Here is a 22582-nt window from a genome sequence, read left to right as displayed (position 1 = left end):
AATGAGTAGTTATTTAAACAAGTAAAAAAATGTGAAATCAGTTTTTGTTGAGGCTGAACGTACTTAAAAAAAGTGCAACATGAGGGCTTGGAAGGGGAAAATGTTCCTTCATCTTCAAAAGCAGTTGAACCCTTCAAAAGATACCAACTGTAACAAAAAATGTAATGCATTTATTTTCTGTTGGTTTTGTATATCATATGGAACTATATGATATCCAGACATGTGTTTCTGGAGAACTGCAGCATATAGGTAAATACTGCAGTCAAAGTAGCTTCAAGAATATCATGATTGTTGAACTAATTTCCACATGCAGTTTTTACAAGCCAGTGAGCTAGTAAGCTTGAGAAGATGGTACAGTAAAATGTTCTGGTAGCTTGGTGATTACTGTTATAGATTACAATAACTAAAATGTAATTCTCCATTTCACCTGTTCTCTTCCTCCATTTTCTCTGTATTTTTCTTTGCCCTTTTCTCGTGCCTTCCCTTCTTCTCCTCCTGTAAAAGCACCATCTCTTCAAGATTTAGGAAAGCTGGATTGACTGTGTGCCTTGAGTATATGTTAAGACTAAGGGACTTTTGAAACTAATTAGAATATTATAGATCTGCACTTTACTATGAATTAAAGTTGCATGGATGCTTTCTTTTAAAAAAACAAAACCCCCAAACCCCAACTTGTTAAAAGTCAGGTTCTATAAATTTTGAGTACTAGTGTAAATGTATGCAGAACTTTAATTCTGTAGTTAAATATTTTAATAAAAGGTTTATAATTTTGCACTCAGGTCTGTAGGACACTCCCAGATGAGCACAGTGATCACATTCCCATTTTGTTTGAAGCCTCAGCTTTTCCTCTATTTCTGTCCACCTAAAAATGCTTGTGCTGGTAAATATTTTGGTAAAGAGGACACTTGCATGGCGTACTGTGCCAAGGCCCTTGCTGCTTGAACAACAGTTCTGCCTTGGTGCTTGCTCCATCACAGGGCTCTCTCTCAGTGTTACCAGCAGGCTTGCCAGTTACCATGGCCTGTGTAATATAGGTGGTTTTTATCCCCACACCATTTACCTTTTGAAGATGCTGTGTTTTCCTTCTCACTTTGAACTGGAATTTAAAACATGAACATTACCTGGCTACAGATAGCTCTGAGGGCTCTGCCTACCTGCGTATTGTGCCTGATGTAATATTTTTAAGCCTTCTACTTGGTTTTCACAGGTCTTTTATCCTAACATGGTTATCACAAGATGCCTCTTTGATTAGAATAATAGTCTTTGATTGCTTTCTGTCCCTCCTGTAATCACTGCAAGATCACTGGCCTAGGATTAGATAATATCTTGAATGCTGTCAAAGATACAGCAGTGGGATATAAAGCTGTGTTCATTAATGTAAAACTGTGAGACACTGATTGCAGAATTGAAATAATTCCTGTTACTGTGATTTTCTCTTTTTCTTTCTTTTTTTTTTTTTTTTTTTTGAGAAATGAAAGTATTGTACCTAAGGCCTGGTATTGATACCATAGCTCAGGAGTAGTTAATGTAGTCTTATTAAATACTGGAAACAGAAACAGTTCTGTTGTCTCTAGCTTCATTAACCAAATTTAATTAATGATTTCTTCCATTTTGTAGTCTAGGCATTGTCATTATCAGGAATAACAAATACACGTAACACCTTTGTATCTCATTGTGACCAAGATGCAGTTGCTTCCTGTTTATCAATTGCCAAGAAAAAAAACCCCAAAACCAGCCCAAATGTGTTTTGTACTTCTTGGATCAAGCAAATTCTTGTGAGGTGCAAAACCATTTATAAATTGATTTGTATAGGTTAGCTGTATTTTGCACATGCTTTGGCCTTCTGTGTCATATGCTTTATTCTTTTCATATGTATACATAATATTTATTGGTTTAGTTTGAATCCCTGCCTGATGCTTCAGAGCTAACCATCACACAGGCTACTTTGAAGACTTTTGGAGGCCACTCCTTCAGACTGTCTGAGGCAATGTTTGTTTGCTACTGTTCTCATGCTTTTTCTTTATAATGTTTCAGCTCATCCACCATATACCATGTGCTTTAGAGTGAAATTCTACCCACATGAACCCTTGAAGATTAAAGAAGAGCTCACCAGGTATTTTTTTGTTTGTTTATCTGTGCATTTAATGTACATCATTAATAAGTTCAAAATAAGACAGTTTGTTGGGTAGGGTAGGGTTCTCCGTATTTATGCTAAAATACTAGAGTAGACAGGCGTTCGAACTACTGATAGCTTTTTTAATTATTGTGATACCTATGGATTTTTAAAAGCAGTTTAAGGGGACTTTTCTATAATGTAGAGAGAAGTAGTGATGCTGTTGAAGATCTTTCAGAAAGAGGCAATGGTCAAATGACTGGGCAAGGATTATCCTGACTCTTCCCATGGCAAGGATTGTGGTCTTGAGTAAGTTCCTTTCGTGTCTTAGTGTTTCTTTTTTTTGTGTGAAATAAGTTGTGAAGTTTAATGCAGTAATGTCCCTAACTCTTTCAACAGGAACGTGAATAGCCTCACTGAATTTTCTCTTGTGTGTGTCTTTAGGACCACAAACAAGATAGTATTTTTAAAGTACTGATAGACCTTTAGCAAACTAATGTAGAGGTGCAATATATTTATATTTTTAAAGTACAGCTACTCTGGAGATTAAGAAGTCTTGTTGCTTACATTGGAATTTTCCAACCTTTGCTGTGAAAACACACCTGTGCAACCGATCAGTCATACTTAATGGGAGTTTTGTCCTTCCTACTAGCTGTTGTGAATATTCTGTTGCTCTGGGTATTTTTAAGGAAATGTACTTGGGGGAAAAAATGTAGGAAATTTCATCTCTACACCAGCTGTGCAGGACTGTATGTATGCCTTACCACGTTGTTAGTCAGCAGGTCACACTGCTGACTAGTAGTTGCATGTTGCAGAAGCACGGAGCGCCTAAGCACTTGTCTTGAGTTCTTCATTGATGCTTTCCCCAAGACCTGTAAATACTGGTGCTCATGAGTCACTTCATGAATGGGAATGATCCCATTATCCCTGGTCTTATACTGAAAGCTTTAGGAATAGCTTGCATTCTGCTTAATAGTAAGTTTGTAGTTTGTATAGAGCAGCTGGAATATGCAGTTCATATTATAACTATTTATCTTGGGTGACATACTGAAACTGTTTAGCTGAGTGAAGAGGTTGTAAACCAGGAAGTCAAGGGATTTTCATTATTTGTTAGTGTTTGTCCTTGGATGAATGTTTTACTTTTTATGAGCCAGAGTATAAACTTTGTATAGGCCTTCCTCATTCAAGAGCCTTAATTAATTGAATTTTTATTTTTTTTTAACTACTTGTATACCCTCCCAGGAGAAGTTTTATCAAAATGCAAAGCACCTAGAATTAGCTCACTGAAGTGTATTGTGCTGTCAGTATGTTTTAGGCTTTGCTGAAACACTTTAATTTTTAAAGTCAAGCTGCTGTATGCAAAATGGTTTACCGTCTTTCGTTAAAACTAATGCTATTAAGACCTTAAAAAGCAGAAATAATTTCTCTTTCATATGTCTACCTTGTGCACATGACACCTCTTTGTATCTGATCAGCTTTATAGTTTCGCAGTGTTACTATTTGGGAGGCTTTGCTTTGTCTCTGCCCAAGTCTCTTACGCAATAACAAAGTACAGAAAATGCTCCTGAAAAAAGCAAGTGAAGTGCAGTCATGTAACTCGCCTCTGAGAATTTGCTTCATCGTCTACAGCAGAGGGTCAGATTCAAGGTGATGCTCTAAATTGGCTTGAGTTAATTTTTTTCTTGAATTGCAATGATAGGTGGAATTCAAGAGGCAAAAGGTCCATTAGTATTTGACAGAGGGCAGTCATGAAACTTCAATAGCCCATTGGCTTTTTGGTAGATATTTTTTTTTTTTTAGCTCTGCTCTGTTCACTAGACAATCACATTTGTTGCAGTTTGTCGTTAACATGATTTGAAAATAGATTAATAATATTGTCACCCTTTGACTTAAAAGCCCCCTGTACTTTGTAGCTGTATATACAGTCAGCTGAGTCAGAGTAATAGGGCTTTGCATTTCTGCTACTTTCCATGCGTAAGCATGTCACAGAGCTGCTTGCTTTCTTCTTCAATTGAGTAGAAATCTGATGGGTGTCTGTAATCCCCATTTAGATAATGAAATTAAGATACAGTAAGACTCATGCTGTCACATTGTCATACTACTCTTTGGTTCAGAATATTAATTAACCCTGTCTAAATCCCCCATGTGGATTATTGTGGATGCTGTCTTCGTAAAAGCTTTATAGGAATAAATCTTTAATGAAGTACCTTAGAGACATCAGAGGGATGTACAGATGTTAAAAAGAGCTGGTTTTCCTGCTCTTCTATGGTAATATCTGATGTTAAAAAATTGTTGTCTATTCTGTACATGAAGCTGTGTGTGTATGGGGTAAATTGTTTGATTTCTGTGAAAATAGTATGACATGGACAGAAATACTATTCAGGATTTAGACATCACTTGCAGGAAGAAAATGAGTATTTGTCACCTCAGATTGCTGCTGCTTCATTTCTGTCTTACCTTTGATAGGTTGGTCTGGTCTGTAATCTTTGAGTTAGTCCGCGGTTTTACAGGTGGAACTACTTTCAGGATATTAAGAAGGAGAATGACGTAGCTGAAGTCATCCCTCAGTCTATGATATGACAGGAAAAAACCCTGTAAGAACCTGAAAATGTGTGCATACCGTGTGTTCAGAGGCCAGGAGTGCCTTGGGCAAAGGATCAAGCCACACGCTGGCTTGTCACTGCATTTTGTTCCACCTCTAAGGATACCTGTGAATATTGTCAGTCACGTCGTACCATTCCCACTGCTTACTTTCATCTTTCCTCATTTTAATTAACAATCGCTTCCATAGCTATGCTTTTGAAATAGAATTATTGCCTGCCTTTGGATGTTAAGGCACTTTGAGATACTATTGCTAAATAAGGAATTCTGTGGACTCAGGACAAAATTTCCGCCTCTTGCTGCAGAAAGATGTTCTGTGTGGTCCTTGATCACTGTTTTCTCTAGAGTTGGATGGCGTTAGGATTGCAATACACAAGTTAACTTCAGTGGCCATGGGGTTGTCGCCTTGAACTCTCTTGTTTCTGTAATAACAGACTAGGTGAAACCCGATTTGTCAACAAAGTCCAAATCTTAATGCAGTTCAATGCTTAATCTTCTTAACTCATCTCCTTAACTTATGTCAACATAGATTTAGAAGATCTGTCCTTATTTTTAGAAATACTGCTTCCTCAGTGGGGCAGTGAAGCCATACGTGTTTGAAACATGAGAAAGACTAAAGACCCACTAAGAGTTAGACTAATCAGACAGTTTTTCCAATGCCTTTTAAAAAATTGTGATGAGAAAATGGCAAGGATTTAGTTTATTTTGCTCAAATGGTTGGGCCTCTGAATTTATTTCAGGTGCACTCAGGTGAATTCAGGTGAATTTATTTCAGGAGGCTCAGCAGATTGCAACACAAACACTGCATATGGATTTTTGAACAGTTTGTGTAATCTTTTAAACAGAGAGATGTGCTCAACCTTAGTAGAAGAGTGATGTTCCTCTATGCTGTGGCCATCTCTGAGGGTTTGACTTCTGCTTCATGTGTAGTATCTGGAGGATGTCAGGCTCTTCTGAATGGCACATCTGTGGCTTTCTGGATCTGATTGTCTAGCACTTACATGTGACATGAAGTCAGAACAAAGTACATCAGTTTCAGAAAACAGCATTTAACTGGCTTCACTGAGCATCCGTAATGAGAGTAATAAGTACTAGTTCTTAACTAGGCAATAGCAACATGACAAGCAGGTCCTCACATCTCCCTTGTTCCCTGCCACACATACCTGTAAAACATAATTTCGGTTTCTTTTCTTGTTAAATCAGCATCTGCTCTGCAGCCTGTTTTCTGGCTGACACTACACAGGACCGGGGTAGAGGCCTTGAATAAATAAATTTTCAGTATTACTGTTAATTTCCTTTTCTCCTAATTTTCTTTTTTTTCATCTTTTGGTGCATTCCAGTTGTTTTTCCAGAGAGGATGATAGGCTTGATGGTGAGAGGGAGTTTTCTTTAGCTATGTGCATGGAACCACATGCAGAAAAAAGGATATTCCAGAGTTCAATGTGATGGTCAAGGTTATTCTGCTGGCATACAAAGACATAAAATTGCCATGAAGGAAGTTCAATCCACAGTATACACAGCATCCCACTACAGTCTCTGGAAAGCACAGCTATTTTTGCTCTGTGCCTCTCTTCACTATTCTTTGACCACAGGTCAGAGCCCTGGGAGGGTCCACAGCTGGGAGAGCCTGAGATGGTGCACGTGAACAGAATGGGAACAGTCAAAGGAGTGTGTACAGATGGATCCAAAGACCAGTCACACTTGGGCACAGATTTCTTTTCAGTGTTCTTGTTTAGGTAATAAATAAATCAATGTTTGCTCTTTCTTATGTAATAAAGCAGCCCAAGGCCTCATGCCTTCTTATCTCCAAATCCCTGTATTATACTGTGTATGTATAGTTAAAATGAGAGAATATAAAGTCATTTGAGGTCCCAAAGGAATGATCTAAAATGCTACAGATAATACTGTATCAGCAGTAATCCATGATTATTGTAGAAAAAACAGACCTAGAAGAGGGCATGGGGGAGTAGCTGGCAGAATTAACCAAAACCGGATTATTTCAACTAGCTTTCATCATGCCCTTTTTCCCTAATCCGTATTTCCTAATCCAAGAAGCAGTTCTTCAATCACTAGGCTGTGATAAGACAGTGTAATGAGTACTTTGATACAAGAAAAGCAGATAAAAAAATGTTTAACTGGAAGTCATAAAATGACAAAGACTTGGGGTGTTTAAACATCGCAAATTCAAGAGCCCTGAGTGAGCTAGCTTGGGCGAGGAAGAACGATACAGCTCATAGTGATCCAGCTGGTTGTTAATGCTTGAATATGAAACCATTTATTTGCAAGTTGAAAAGTCTTGCAATGCGTTCATCCTTCCAAGGGTGATCCAATACGAAGTAGGCCTGTGCTGCTGAGCCCTGTTCCAGACACCGTTTAAGAACACCTCTGCCTCTCTGGGTAGCCGTCCTGCTTTTCTTGAGATATGCAATAATAGCTATGTTTTGATGCCTCTGCAAGTTCACTTGCCTGTTTTGGCTTTCTCGAGGCCATATTGGCAGTTGGCAATTGAATTTATGGTTTTAATAGTATTGGACTCACAATCAGGTTGAATAGCATAGGTCTTAAAAATGTATAAGTCACTATGGTGCTGGCAGATTTGCAGATAGTATGTGTGGCGGGGAAAAAATTATCTAGGAGAGTCCTGGATTTTTTGGTGGAGCTTGTGCCTGTCAGAGGAGACCTTACACATTCAAAAGTCCTCTTGTGGTCTTCTGAGGGGAAGGCAGGAGGGCTGAGAAGATGTAGTTCAGTTGTGGAAGCTAGCAGAGGATAATCTATTCCTGTGCTGTGGTGGGGCTTTTATGTACCCAGTATCTGAAACAAAGCTTGTCCCTTACCACTCCTTTGTCCTGTTTCTTCATTGGTGAAATTAATTCTTGTGTAGCAATAAAGCTTTTTTTTTCCCCTGTAGCCAGGGGTGTCAAGCAGCTGGCTGGTGTGATGGTTTTTCACACTCTCCCCTTTTTCCAAGGAAAGACTATACAGTGTAATGCAGGCACTGGCCAGCTCTGAAACCAGGAGGACAAGCCTACATATTGCTAGATCAAGTGGTAGTCATCATCCTGACCACAGAAATGAAAGATTTGAGATTACTGGAAAGCTGTTTTTCAAGTGACCGTCCCACCCCGACCCCAGGGCAGAAAATGGGCTATTTCTTTCTGAGGGTGGTTGGGGTTTTTTTAATACTATGGATCCAGAGCTTCTCTGATGATTTTGGTGATCTAGGAGGAACATAGGTTCAAGATAGAGTTATCGGGTGCTGCTACTTTTGTTGCGTTTGAATCCTTAGCATTAATACTTCTTTCCAGAAAGCATAGAACAAGGAGGGTGGTTCTTCCTACAGGTGTCTGTTAACACAAAAGGCAGTCAGGCAGTTTCCCAAGTAAGTTAACAAGATAGTTCCTACTACTTTTGGTGTTAGATATTTTAAGAGAAATAGATTTTTCTTTTTTCCTGTGTTTGAATGAAGATTATGTTTTGAAGTCACGATGGCTATGCCCCTCGTTCCTAATTCCTCTTCTAGAATTTGGCTTATGACTGATTGGGTGGATTGAAAGGGCAACTGCTGTACTAACATCTCTGTGGCGTGCTTATTGCCATGTGTGTCTGTTTTACAAATGCTGTGTTGGGTTTAAGCCACGCTAGTGTGAACAAAACTTTCATATTGTTCCAGAAAAACAAGAAAACAAATAGATGATCTCCTCCTCACCTGAATTCACTAAAAGGTTTCTTGAATTATTTTATTAGGAATTATAACAGTTACATTCCTGCCTATTCATTTTAGTATTATTTTCTGGATCTGTTGCTTATGAATTTGTCTAATCATTCCTTTTTGGACTTTGTAATACTGTTTTTCTTCACAGCCTCCTGAGGCAGTTAGTTCACTACCTGGTGTGTAAGGTACTTTTCCTTCATCTGCCTTAAGCAATTTCCTGATTTCACTGACTTCCCCCTAGCTCTAGTATTGCAGGATTCAGTGAATAGCAGTTTTGCATTTGCCTTTCCTGCTACCCTCAAGATTTCGTAAGACTTAGTCTTATTGCCTCTCAGTCACCATCTCTCCTTGTAAGGGAGGCTCTATCCTCTCACTCATTTTAGTTGGTCTTCTCTGTATCAAGCCCAACTATGTCCTACTTAGGATGCAGAGGCTAGAGCTAGGTAAAACATTCAAGATGTGATTACACCAAGTGTTTAAATAGTGGCAAAATGCCCCTCTGTCTTGTTCACAATATCTTTCCTGATGATGTCCAACATTTTATTGGCTTTTTCAGCTGCTGCTGCACCCTGAATTGATGATTTCAGAGACCTGTCTGTGATGACTCCAAGATCTGTCAACTCTGTGTTTTATTGGTAGCTAATAGAGTGATGCCTTTTCTTTAGTTTATAAGATATCAAAATACTTCTTAAATATTAGTAAGTAGACAAGCAATATATTTTTAGAGAATATAATTATTTTCTCTGTTATCCTTGTTATCTAAGTGGCATCTCTAAAGCATAGAAAAGATGTTCTCTTATTGTGGTATTCCATGTCTGTAGTAGTTAATATTTAGGTTAGATTCATAGACTGGCAGGAAACTAGTGCTCCTGCAGTGTACTTGATGATATCTACTGTAGAAAACAGAATGCAAAGTTAGTGTCCCGAATAATATACATAAAGAAGTCAAAAATTCTGCTGGGGGAGGCGGGCACCCAATCTAGGAATATTGTAAACGTGCATTTGTCCTCTGCTACTCTGCACTTGAGTATGCACAGTAGCATGGGAAAGAGCAGTGCAGTCAAAGTTACACACCACGCTGAGATAACAATTTTTGAAACACTGCTGGATCTCTCGAGGTGACTGTGTCTGTCAGCTGGAAAGGCTGTGACAACACTGGGAGAAATGCTTGTTACTGGAATAAAATGAGTGAAATGACTTGAACACAAGAAAAAAACACTACATGAACAAACCACAAAGCTTTCCTCCCTCATTGAACATATTAAAATAGATAAATAAATTGACTGTTAAGCAGTTAGCAACATGGTCTCTGGGGGTCATGAAACCTGCTTGAAAACAAGAATAGATATTGCTGAGCCTTCATCTGCAGTTGTGGGAAGGGGTTGGCTAACTTGGAGTTGAGTCATCTGTATTGCAAACAGATAATAGATGGAAATGAGGTTATTCCAATGATAGACATTTGTGAGTGTAAGTGCTGAAGCATACATTTACTAGCTTGCTGGTTAGCCTGAGTACTTAGGGCTGTAAATCAGGATATAAAGTTGTGCCAGGGCTTAGAAAAAACAGCTGTGGTGGAAGGACACAAGAAGCAGCAAAATCAGATCTGATTTTGCAAGTTATTTCTGTAAGTGTAGGCAAATTTAAGTACATGCATAAACTTTACTGAATTCAGGAGTAAGGTGTACATTCACAGGTCTTTGCTGACCTAGGACATAATTTACTTCATCAGGATTATAGGAAGTGGCTGAGGTTGAGCCAACCTTTGGCAAAGCTTGCAACACTGGCTTTCAGTCCAAAGTGCATATATCTCCTTCATGTGAAGAACTCCTTAATGTCTTAGTCTTGTTCCAGACTGCCCTTCTTGCTTTGAAGATGAACAGTATCCCATGCAGCTTGCTGTGTGGGTGGTCTCTGAAAAACACATTCAGACTCTCTGATTCTGCTCTGCATGGGTATTCCTCTGCACTTGTGCAAGTGCTTCCCTTGTGTCTCATCCAACAACTTCTCCAGTCTCCACTGTGAACTGTGATCTGTGCCTCTTTCCCCCTCTTGTCTGCTGCCTTCTGTCCTGGGGATGTTGCTTCCCCACTCCCCCACCCCCCCCGCCCCCCGAAGTGGAATAATCCTTTGAAAGTGCAATTTCGAACCATTTGGTTAAGGATTTCAATGGTCAAATGCATGTAGCAAATCAGTAGCACAGACCCTTAGTGACGGAAAAAATAAACTTCAGTATTTTTATGTAAAAAATTATTAGAGTAATAGAGAGGTACACGAACAATTTAAGAGTCACCTCCTTGCCCCCCTAACAGCCAATGAAACATTGCAACAACAAACCCCCTTTCATATATGGGAGGAAAAACAGAGCTTCCTCCTCAGACTAGCAAATGCTAGGGATTGTATATTTTAAAGCAAAAACAGATTAATAACATCTATGGCCCACGTTTGTGACAGAAGCTAGCCTACATGATGGCTTGTGTTCAGCTCTGTCATCTCAGGATGATCACTGGGAAGAAATCAGCTCTGAGGCACAAATGCTCTTCTCCCTAAAATTGTATTTTGTGTGCTGTTTTGGTTCTATATCCTCTCCTTACTCTTATTTGTTCTCTGTTAACATACGTCCCAGCAAAAATTGAATATATATTTGTGTTTTCCCAACTGTTACAGAAAGTAAATATTGCCTGGTATATTAGGGAGGCAAAGCAATGAAAAATGTGTTATATGGAAGTTACAGAAAAATTATAATGGACATTTTCTGGAATTTTTCTTTTTTTTTTTCTTTCTTTCTTTTTTTTTTTTTAATTCTGAGCAACTTCCAGAGCCAATGATTTAGCTGGAGGGAATGGATAATAATACGTTTGTATTAGCTTCATGTAATTGGCAAAAATGCATGTATTGACAATTTAGATTAAAAGGGTATATATTATTTTTTATTGTAATGAAGCTAACTTTGGGGAGTGTTTTTTTGACAAATTTTGGTAGTATCCTATTGCAAACAGGCTTAAGCAAGAAACTAGTATAATACCTATATTTATTCCTGTTTGATTTCTTTCTTGGGAAAATGAAACCATCTATTTCTTGTTTAAGATAAGCTCAGATAACTGAGACTGTATGGATGCAGAAATTCAATAATGACCTTGAGGATCTTGGCTCCTGGTCAGTGACAAACTATTAGCTCAGAAATGCCACAAGTATGCACACTTGCACACAAGTATGTTCATCTGGATAGAATTTTAGTGGAATGCATAGAAATGAGGTTTTGCCCTTGTTCTGAGGGGTTTCTGTCGATGCTGCTTTTGTCTTTGATCCTAAGTGCCAGTGTAGTATCTTAGTGATCCATCACAAACTGTTGCATTTATGGCTGTCCCCCTGTGTTAAAAAAACTGGTTTTGAATTCTACTGAATTAATGTATGTGTGTTTTCAGGTTTATTCTCATAAAATAACCGTATGTTGCGTAGGAGGGGGACTCCCTGCCATCTCACTTCAGGAATCTAACTTGTGATTTATTGCATAGCATTTGATAGAGAGAAGGAGAGAGACTGCCTGACTCTTGAATAGGTGCTTTGAGAGTTTTCAGTTCTCCCTGGGCTGTGAAGATAATGGCTTGTAATAGATGGTCAAGGTGGGTGGCATTGGTGCCTAATCCTCTTACATGGGAAAGAATTGACTGCAAAACTATTTTTTCTTCTTGAAAATACCAAGATACTCATAGAAAAGTAGCTGTTCATAGAGTTTGCTTCCACCTGTACAGCTGGGGAGTCGGACCTAGCACAGTCCTGAGACTTCAGATTCTTAGTTCTCATCTCAGCCTCATGTCTGCAAATGTAGGTCAGGAGCAGTGGGTTAATATGCTTTTCCAGAAGCCTATTTGCTTTCGTGTCTCATGATAGCAATTTTCAAACTCAGAAACCACCAATGTGCAGTGTCACTGCAGATCTGTTGACGTTACAGCTCAGCCAACAAGCCATGCTGTGAAATCTTGGGATGCCCTTTGATAGATGGCATTTTTTGGCACTTCTTAAAAAGTGAACTCAGTTTGGCCTCAAGCTAATAGTCACCCTGGAGAGCCATAACCCAATTTTTAACCCTGGCAAGACTTACCAGAAGTTTTAGGACGGGGACTGCTCATTTGCCCAGGTCATGTGTGATATCTGCATCAATATAGCAAGCCTTTTCCAGTAGGCTGTTGTTGTAGAATAAGAATTTTTATTGCATCTCACTGAGGCCTTCAGTTCACCCTGATGCTTTTCTCATCTGGGAACTATCTGTACTGTAGCAGTACCAAATGATGGGAGTGAATTAGTGAGCTGTTACTGGACACTGACTACAGGAAAAAAAAGGGCTTGCAAAGTGAAAAAAAGGCCTTGAAGTGCAAGGTTCCTGTAGAAAATTCTGTAATGCAGTGAAGGGATGTGTTCACAATGAGAACAAATTGCTTTTCTCAGCGATAACTGTCTTGTATTTATGTAGCATTTAGTAACAGTCCAAGGAAAGGAGAAAAATTTCCTTTGCCCTTCAGATAATACTTCCAGTCTTGCTTGAAGCTAGAACTCACTGTAAGTTTCAGATAATCTACTTGGTGCAGGAGCTCATGGTACACACAGAACTAAGTAACTTGGGCAAAATATGTCTGACATCAGTGTTATTCATAAAGCACATTTTCATCGGCTATATTGTAGCTCAGGGTTGGAGGGGATGGGCAGCATCAAGGAATGTCCTGAAGGTCTGCAGCAGCCACTGAGTCTGATAGCACCCTCTAGATAGTTGACTTTATCTGGCTAAAGCAATGCTTAAATGGTTTGTTTTCCCAGAGGGGTGAAGCTTCTGAATGGTGCAGCTGTTACCAGCTAGGTGGCTGGGAAAGGACCTGCGAGTGAGTCACTGGGCTGTGAGTTGGACCATCCCTGGGATGCTGCTCTCTATGGGAGAAAGCAAAAGAGAAAGTGGTGGACTCATGGATGCGCCTCTCCTCTTGTTATTAGAAATAATGCTGCTTTGTGGTAGGAGGTGGAGGGCAGGTAGAATGAACCTTTTGTTTTCTTCTCCCCAGTTCTTCTGGAGGAGGAACAGCTCTGAGAGCAATGGGGGAGGTTCTGTCCAGGCAGATCCCCTGTGCCCACCGCCCCCCTGGGCCTCAGGGAGTCACTTCTGCCTCAAAACTTCATCTAGGATTCTTCACAGATTAAAAAAAGAAAAGAAAACCTCTCCACTGTGGTCAGTGTGCTATTTTGTCTACAGCAATAGAGAGAGAGGTTTCATCGTGTAAACCTGTATTTAATGAGAGGGGGTATGCTCAAACAAATTTACATTACTGTAATTTATTTCACGTTACTAATGAGCATCGTAACAGCTGTACATTTTATATAAAGTACTCTCCATGCTATCTCTTAGTGGATTTTTGTTACTTCTGCTGTCATTATTTCATTGTTATTGAGAAAAATCTTTTGCCTTACATCTAGTTTTTCCTGTGGTTGCACTTTGCCTCTTTTTCCTGCCATTTAAGGTAGCAAGAGAGAGATCCAGAATAGTTGCACAACTGGTTTTACACTGATAAGTTAAATCTGTTATAAAAAGATGCCACATTGTTTCCTAATTTTTTTTAAATCATATTTCAGATACCTCTTATATCTACAAATAAAAAGGGACATTTTCCATGGCCGTTTGCTGTGTTCTTTTTCTGATGCTGCCTACCTGGGTGCCTGTATTGTCCAAGGTAAGTACAAGCAGCAGGCTTTTTTAAATACTTAACTCATAGGTGTGTTCAGTAGAAAGAGAAACTCAAAACTTTGTGGGAATATAGCTAGCAATAATGTATATTTTTTTTTAGTTGTACTGTTTCCTTGCATTGACATGCACTGTAAAGTGTTTTAAGTAATTCAGCCATTTAGCCAACTAAAACCAAACTGGAACCTAAAAAATTTAAAAACAACTGGTTGTCTTAACATTTAAGTGAAAGAGTATGGCATCAGTGTTAGACTCCAGTTACAAACAAAGCAAAATTCTGTTCTGAATCCTGAGTGTAAATGTAGCCTATTCCATTTGAACTAAGCACAAAAAAGTGTCATTCAGTGTCCTTTCTTATGGTAAAGAAGACCTGTGTGATGCTGCAATTTCTGGCAAAAATAGTAGATGTAATTCAAGGAGAAAGGCCTTCCCCCGCTCCCCCCCCCCTTTATTTTCATTATCTCCCTCTTTCTCCCCATCATTTCTTTAGGGCCAAATTCAGGTATATGTCTTGGATTGCGCACAGAGAAATAGTTAGCTAGATGTCTGATTCGGGACTTTATATGTGTGCAAGTCCCCTTCATTCTGCCTTAATATGAATTGAACTCTTAATGCGTTATAAGACTTGTATCCAAACCAAGATTGAGTCTAGACCTTGTTAAAACAGGCTTATTTAGGAAATTAAAACAGCAAATGCCATGTTTGGGTACCTAAGTGACGCAGCTTTTAGAAGAGGAATCAAATACTGTGGGCTGCCTTAAATAGTCTCACAGCCTGTGTTTCTCTGCTAGAACAGAATTAAAACAGTCCATATCAGCGAGGATAAATCGCTGTATGAAAAAGGAGACTCTGGAGTGCATTGTTTCAGTTCTGCCTGGTACCAGAATGACAGGTGCTCAAAGGGGGAGCATTACCTATGCCTCTGTTTAACAGAGCACGTTTCTGCCACAGAAAATAGTTTAGGATTGCTAATTACTGCTGCAGTTAACAAACCATGAACGTCATTTGAAACTCATTGATTGAAGTGGCAGTTATAAGGATTTTGTTTTTTCAGTTAACTATCAATTCTTCAAAGTAGCATTTCTTGAGAGATGCTGGATTCTTACCAGACATGGAAGTGTCTTGAATCACACTGTATTTACTGACTTTTTGTCTTATTAATGAATGTTGCAATTGAATTTTTCTCTTTTGTTTTGTATTTCGGATCTGTTTAGCTGAACTTGGTGATTACGATCCTGATGAACACCCAGAGAATTACATCAGTGACTTCAAGATTTTTCCCAAGCAGTCACAAAAGCTCGAGAAGAAAATAGCTGAAATGCATAAAAATGAATTCAGGTAATTTAGAATGCTGTTTGGTAAAGAGACAGCTAAGAAATATTTTTATCTGTTTCCAGATAGCTTATGTTAACTTAGGGGGGTTTGTTCCTTGGATTATAATAGTTGTTCTACCAACATACTGTCTGATATGCTGTATTTGAAAATGGGCTTTCAGCTTAGTGGGGTTTTTTTCCTATTAAGCTTCATTAATCATAGCTGATTCCTGCATGTATGCTGGTAATTTAGGCTGCATTTGCTTGAAATGTAGGTCTGGTTAGTGGGAGTGGCTCACATCGTGTCTGCTGCTCTGGTTGATTAGTGGAACAACATCTTTCATTTAGGGGTCACTCTTCTGTCTTTTGCTGTGAATGTTCTGTATGTACTGCAATTATAGAATTCTTGGTAGATACTGACCTGACTGAAACTGTAATTAAGTTATTTCATCTGTAGGTTGTTAACATAGTGGTAAATTGCACAGAAATGTATTTAAATAACTTCTTTGGAAGACTAAGGAGGTGAGATTCAGAGCTCTGCATGCTCTTTTTCTGTCCTGAACTTTTCATAGTGTGACAAAGGGGAATGGAGAAAGATAGATTAATTAGTATTTGGTTTCAAAGTTGAATGTGTCCCTGAAGTGTGCTCTTTCAGGAGAGAAGTAGCAGTGCGTTGTGCAACGATACCCTCTTCAGGATTGTCAGCGAATGGCATGCACAGTAGTCTAGTGACGGTCGCTTGCATGATACCCTAGTCATTTTGCTTAGTTAAGGGTAGTCCTGGGAAAACTTGGAGAGGAATAGGATGTGAAGAAAATCAAATGAAAGCAAACGATTAATTACATAAAGTACAAAGACAATTTTTATTCAAAGATTACAAGTCTCTTTGCACTTAATACCCTGATGTTTTGTTTTAATATTGCAATATATGTAAATGCTTTGCTTAAATATATGAATGCTATTTATACAAAAATTAGATTGTGGGACACCAAATTCGGGGGGGGGGGGGGAGAAAATGAAAAATTACTTTTCAGAGGAATTAAAGCTTAAAACACTTTTTGTTTTAGAAGCCTATCAAGTTATGTTGTTCAACCAAAGTGCAACATTCACCACAGTAAGCTTGCCAGTATTAATGTGTCTTTGCTGTTTTCCTTCCTGAAACCTATACACTTTGTTTATATTTCTTTCGGTGAAACAATGTATTAAATGGCACAGCTACATCTAATATTTTTGGAGCAACCCAGGCTTCACTTTACACAGACCCATAGAAACAACCTTTTAAAAAAAGAAAACAGAATTTCTCTTACTTTCAGTATTGTTCCATACAGTGGTTACAGATTTCCACAGGATAAATTCAGCCTTTAAAAGCCAAGATCTTCCACCAATTAAGCCAAGGTGCAATTGAAAAGATTTTGATCAATTCAGTCTTTCAAGAACAGGCTAGTCCTTTATTTAAAGTTAGGAGAAGGGGAGGAAGGGTGGTTAGCGAAAGCTGGTGTTTTTTGTATTTCATAACCCTGTGAAAGATGTATTTTTCTGTGTTGTTTTTTTCCCTTGTGCATAATTCTGCCCATCCATTGTGAATTTAATCTGCTAGTTCCTCTATTATGAATAATCAGGCACATTTTTTCGCTCATTTTTAAATTTTCCTGTGAGTGTAATGTTCCTGATCCTGTGACAGTAAATGTTACAAGCCTTTGCACAGGTCTCTGTGGGATTCTCCTAGTCGTGGATTCCTCCCATCAATGGCTTACTCAGCATGTGAGGATGTCCCCTGAATTTCTTCAGTAGTCTTGGTGAGGGACACTATTCATTATTGCCTTTTGGAAATCAGATGGCATCAACCCAACATCTTTTGCCTGTGGATCTGCTGATTCATGCAAAGAATTCCAGGAGGTGTTTGAGGCATAACTGTAATTTATAGCAGAACTCTCCTCATATACCACTTATATGTATATGTTCCTTAATTCTCTTTCTATTCTAGATTTTACCAATTTGTATGTTATGAATGTTAGGCTCAGTGGCTTACAGCTCTTCGCAGCCCTCAGGAACTGTTTTCTTTCTTTTCTGTTTTCTTTTGCTTATATCAGCATCTGGTGTGCCTTACCTATTTGTCTGGTTACAAAGACAGTTTCAGTCTGCATAGCTACTGTCTGGCAGTTTTCCATGGTAGCTCTGTCTTCCCAAAATTGATCATCTTATTACTTTTTTTTACATCAGACATTCACTAGTCTCATAGAAGTTTTACCTTTTTCTGGATATTTAATTCCATGGATCTCTATTCCAGGAGTACAAATTAATAAAACACATCTGTCATATAATGAACTATATATAGGAGGTCCAGTGCTAGATGATCAGGTTTCCATATATAGCTGGAAAAAGATGATTAGAAAAAACACTCAGCTTACAGTCTTCTCTCTGGTATTGATCAGCACATCTCTTTCCATACATTCAGCAAGTTGAATTTTCTGACAAGAATTAATATTTTGCTGTTCAATGAGCATTTTTTAAAATGTTGCAAAAGGTTCCCCTGGCCTTGTTTTAACAAGGTACTTGAGTGACGTGTTAGCTGAGAGCAAACCTGTGAGGAGATCAGAAGAGACTAAGCCATTTTAATCCAGTTGCCATTCTGCTACCTTCAGAAGAGTTCGTTCTGAGTTTCAGCACTGGAATTGAGTCTGGTTTTTTGTTTTCTTCACATATGCAAATAGACAAAGATTATGGGATCTCTTTCCTGCAGCAGGTTCCCATGTAACCAAAGCCCTGTGACTTGGAAAGGGCCCATTCTTCACTGAATCCTGTCTTGGCATCCTCAAGGCATGGGCATATCTTTTCTTCTGTCCTACAGCATGATGGGAGAATTTGCCTTTTGAAAGGTGCATGAAGACAGTGAGGGGAATGTCTGGGAAGCAACGATAGCATACTGTGACAGCTGCCAGTGACTTGGTGGCTCATTTTGTGTCATTTAGAAGCCTTGTTCTCATTAATTAAAACAGATGTATGACATGCTGACCCTATTTCTTATCCTTTGTGGCTGGATTTTAGCAAAACATGACCTTTTATGTGACTTTCCACTGCACCTAATTGGAAAAATATAAATGTGACAGACAGCTGCATGTCAGCTTTACTGAGCTGTGATTAATTGTCTTGTGAATTTTAGTTAACTATTCCTCCCTCTTTGAGAAAGGGAGAAGTAGAAGAATAATTGAACCTAACCAGTGGTGGGGCAAACACCTGCCTTGATTCCATCACAATACATATTCTCATTTTCCTGTCATTCCAAGAAAGTCCTCTTTTGAAACACGGTATACTGCTGGGAGATGAAGAGATGACGCTCTTATGACTTAAGATATGTGAGGATGCACTAAGAACTGATAAGACTTGGAAACTTGTTCTTAAAAGTACGTGCTAAAAATTGTTTATGTTAAAAAATTGTTAAAAAAGTGTTTATGTTAAAAAATTGTTAAAAAATGTTATGGTTTTGGGTATGGTTACAACAGTAACTGAAGTACTTGAGTAATAGCTACTTGCATTTCTGTTTCCCTGCCACTCTTAACAGATTGGAAAATATTTGCGCTGTAAAAACCTAGATACTCTGTGAGTGTATTCTGGTATACCTTCTACTTCAAGTGAAGTGAATGCTAAGGTCCCTCCCCAGGTTGTGCATTTGCATGTCTCTTATCCCTTTTAGCTAGATGTATGCAAGTGTTTGTAAGGTTGCATTGTAAATCACATCATTTAAATGGTCGCATTTAAAAATAACTTATTTTCTTTTACTTGACTTCCACGCAAAAGTACATGGAACCACATGTTCAGTTCTCACCTATTTTGGCAGTATTACAGATATTTAATACACTGCACTGTGCTCAATGTATGAAGCCACAGTTCATTTTTATTTCCAGTGACCAAAAGCCCCCGGCTTAACAAAAACATAGTGAAGAATTCTGGGAAGATTTGGGGAAAACCAAAACAAACCTAACACATCAAATGAGATTAAGCAGAGTCATGAAATCTTCTAGGTAGAGGAGAGGAAAGCTGAGTGAAAGGTTAATTCTTTAAGCATAACAGCAGGGGTTACTTTGATTACTGGGTTTTTATGTGAAAGATCACTCAGGTGACCTTAATAATCTCTTTGGGATTTGAGGTTTTGTTCTGTTACGTGTTTTTTTAACACATCAGGAGTTTGCTCCTTTCAGATGTTCCCAAAACAGCTGTACTTTTTCCATGGCAGAATTAGTACTGTTTGTTTGTTTGGGCAGCCCACGTTAATAGGTGGTCCGGTTTTGCTTCTAGTTATTGCTATCGGATTTTGTTGAGTCCTCTTACAAAGGAATGAACTTTGTACGTACGTACGCACCTGTGTCAGTACTTGTTCCAAATCGACTTCTGTGTTGTTACAACTGTGGGATTTGCTTCAGACAACCAATTAAAACATCAGATGTTTTCAGTGCAGTCACATTCCTTTCTCCCTTTTCCAAGACAAAAATTCCTTCCTATGAATTTATATAAAATCTTATGTCCATTAACAGAACATTTGTTACTCTGGTAAAATTCCCTGGCTTTTGAAAGATACCTGTCAGCCAGAGCTCCCTGAGGCCAGACACCTGAAAATACAGAGATTTCCAAAGAGAAGATCCACAGAAATCCCTATCAAGGGAATTTATATTTGTAGGAACCATGTTTTTTTTTCCTTTTTTTCTTTTTTGAAAGGAGTCGGTGATTGAAAATAAAGTGTTTTTTTTTCTTGTATCCCACCTGAAAACCAGTAATCCATTTTTACTTATTTCTGATAAGAAAGATGCCATGTAATTTATAAGAAAGTGTTATGTAAACAGCCATTAATTTATCTGAAAGCCCTATGCAAACATTAACTTTGCCCAGTAAATTATAGAGTTACGTGACCTGTTCAAATGCCTGTTTCCCAGACTGACCCCATGTAGCTAAATGCAAGTTATTTATTATTGCTTGGGATGGCCAGTGTGGATACAGGCTCAAGAAGGTTGAGTGCTACTGAATTGGCTGTCATCTCCATTATGTATATCAAATACTCCAGCTTTTGCAAAAGTCGTATGTGGGAGAACATCTTCTGGGAGAAGAAAAAGTTTCCTTTGAGGGCATGAAATCACTGCCTTGTTCTGCTATTAACTATCTCAAAAGAAATTTAAACTTCTGAGCTAAAGGGGAATATTTTCTTGAAAACCAGAGTAGCAAATTAATGCTTGTCTTTGATCAAAGCTAAATGAGAAGCGTTCTTTAAATTTGGTTTGAAAGGCATATAACATTTTTATCCTTTGCTGCATCATCTGCACTGTAAGTAGTCAGTGGGGATTTAAGCACTTTTAACTTTCCTCCACTGTACCATCAGTTACCATGTGTCCTTAGACCCTGGTGCCTGCAGGAGTACAGGATTTCTCAGCCTCTGCTGATCTGGGTCTCCAGCTCTCACGCAGACATGGAGCTGTGAGTGGAGCCACTGGCAAGTGTAGCTACAAATGTTACTATCAGAGTATATTCTGGGAGGCTGTCCTAGAAGACTTGGCAAGCGTTGCTAGAAAATGCTTCTCTTTGTGGGTGTTAATATAATTTGATCCAACATTAAAGCAACTTCTTGCATGCTGTTGAATACATTAAAAAGTGCTAAAACTAAATTCCTGTTCAGAAAGTCCATAATAAGGTGGCTCTTGTATTTCATTTAAGAGCTTTTTGCAATTAAAACTACATATTATCTGCTTTTAAGCATTTAATGCTGGCAGCACATTCATCTATGCTTTATATTTAGCTTCTTGTACTACCCTAATCATGTCGGTATCTAGCAACGGCCTCGTATACACAAAGGGAGTCTGATGGGAAGGACGTATGATGTGCTCCAAAACTTTCAAGTCACGTTACAGGAGACAGAAGCTACTTTGCTGAGGACCAAGTATCTGTTGAGGTTTACATGGAGGGGAGGGGGGAGTTTGGAAAAAAGCAGGACTTGGGCTACAGCAAGGATAGCTGACTTCCAGGCCTAAGAATCACAGAATCATTAAGGTTGGAAAACACCTGTAAGATCATCAAGTCCAACCATCAACCCAACACCACCATGCCCATTAAACCATGTCCCACAATGCCACGTCTACATGTTCCTTGAACACCTCCAGTGATGGTGACTCCACCACCTCCTTGGGCAGCCTGTTCCAATGCTTCACCACTCTCGCAGTAAAGAAATTTTTCCTAATATCCAGCCTAAACATCCCCTGAAACAACTTGAGGCCATTTCTTCATGTCCTATCAATAATCACTTGGGAGAAGAGACCAACACCCGCCTCTCTGCAACCCCCTTTCAGGTAATTGTAGAGAGCGATGAGGTCTCCCCTCAGCCTCCTCTTCTCCACACTGAACAACCCCAGCTCTCTCAATAACTGCTCCTCACAAGACTTGTGTTCCAGACCCCTCATGAGCTTCGTTGCCCTTCTCTGGACACGCTCCAGCACCTCAATGTCCTTCTTGTAGTGAGGGGCCCAAAACGGAACACAGGATTCGAGGTGCGGCCTCACCAGTGCCGAGTACAGGGGCACAATCACCTCCCTACTCCTGCTGACCACACTATTTCTGATACAGGTCAGGATGCCGTTGGCCTTCTTGGCCACCTGGGCACACTGCTGGCTCATATTCAGCTGGCTGTCAATCAACACCCCCCGGTCCTTTTCTTTAGGGCAGCTTTCCAGCCACTCGTCACCCAGCCTGTAGCGTTGCCTGGGGTTGTTGTGACCCAAATGCAGGACCCGGCACTTGGCCTTGTTGAACCTCATCCAATTGGCCTGGGCCCATCCATCCAGCCTGTCCAGATCCCTCTGCAGAGCCTTCCTACCCTCCAGCAGATCAACAATCCCACCCAACTTGGTGTCATCTGCAAACTTGCTGAGGGTGCACTCAATCCCCTCATCCATCAATAAAGATATTAAACAAGACCAGTCCCAAAACTGAGCCCTGGGGGACTCCGCTTGTGACCGGCCACTAACTGGATTTCACTCCATTCACCACAACTCTCTGGGCTCGTCCTTCCAGCCAGTTTTTGACCCAGCGAAGAGTACACCTGTATAAGCCACGAGCCACCAGCTTCTCCAGGAGAATACTGT

General features: G+C 39.3%; 1 protein-coding gene across 1 annotated transcript in view; it reads left to right on the top strand.

Annotated features, from left to right (window-relative positions):
• Positions 1–22582, top strand: part of FRMD3 (FERM domain containing 3) — a 148016-nt gene that overhangs the window by 88097 nt on the left and 37337 nt on the right. The window contains exons 4-6 of the mRNA XM_059833898.1: positions 2035–2113; positions 14043–14140; positions 15366–15489. Of these exons, the coding sequence (XP_059689881.1) occupies positions 2035–2113; positions 14043–14140; positions 15366–15489 (301 nt within the window). The remainder of the gene's footprint in view (positions 1–2034; positions 2114–14042; positions 14141–15365; positions 15490–22582) is intronic.

The sequence above is a fragment of the Gavia stellata genome, chromosome Z (assembly GCF_030936135.1).
Source record: "Gavia stellata isolate bGavSte3 chromosome Z, bGavSte3.hap2, whole genome shotgun sequence".
NCBI lineage: Eukaryota > Metazoa > Chordata > Aves > Gaviiformes > Gaviidae > Gavia > Gavia stellata.
This window is presented reverse-complemented; position numbering and strand designations above follow the sequence as displayed.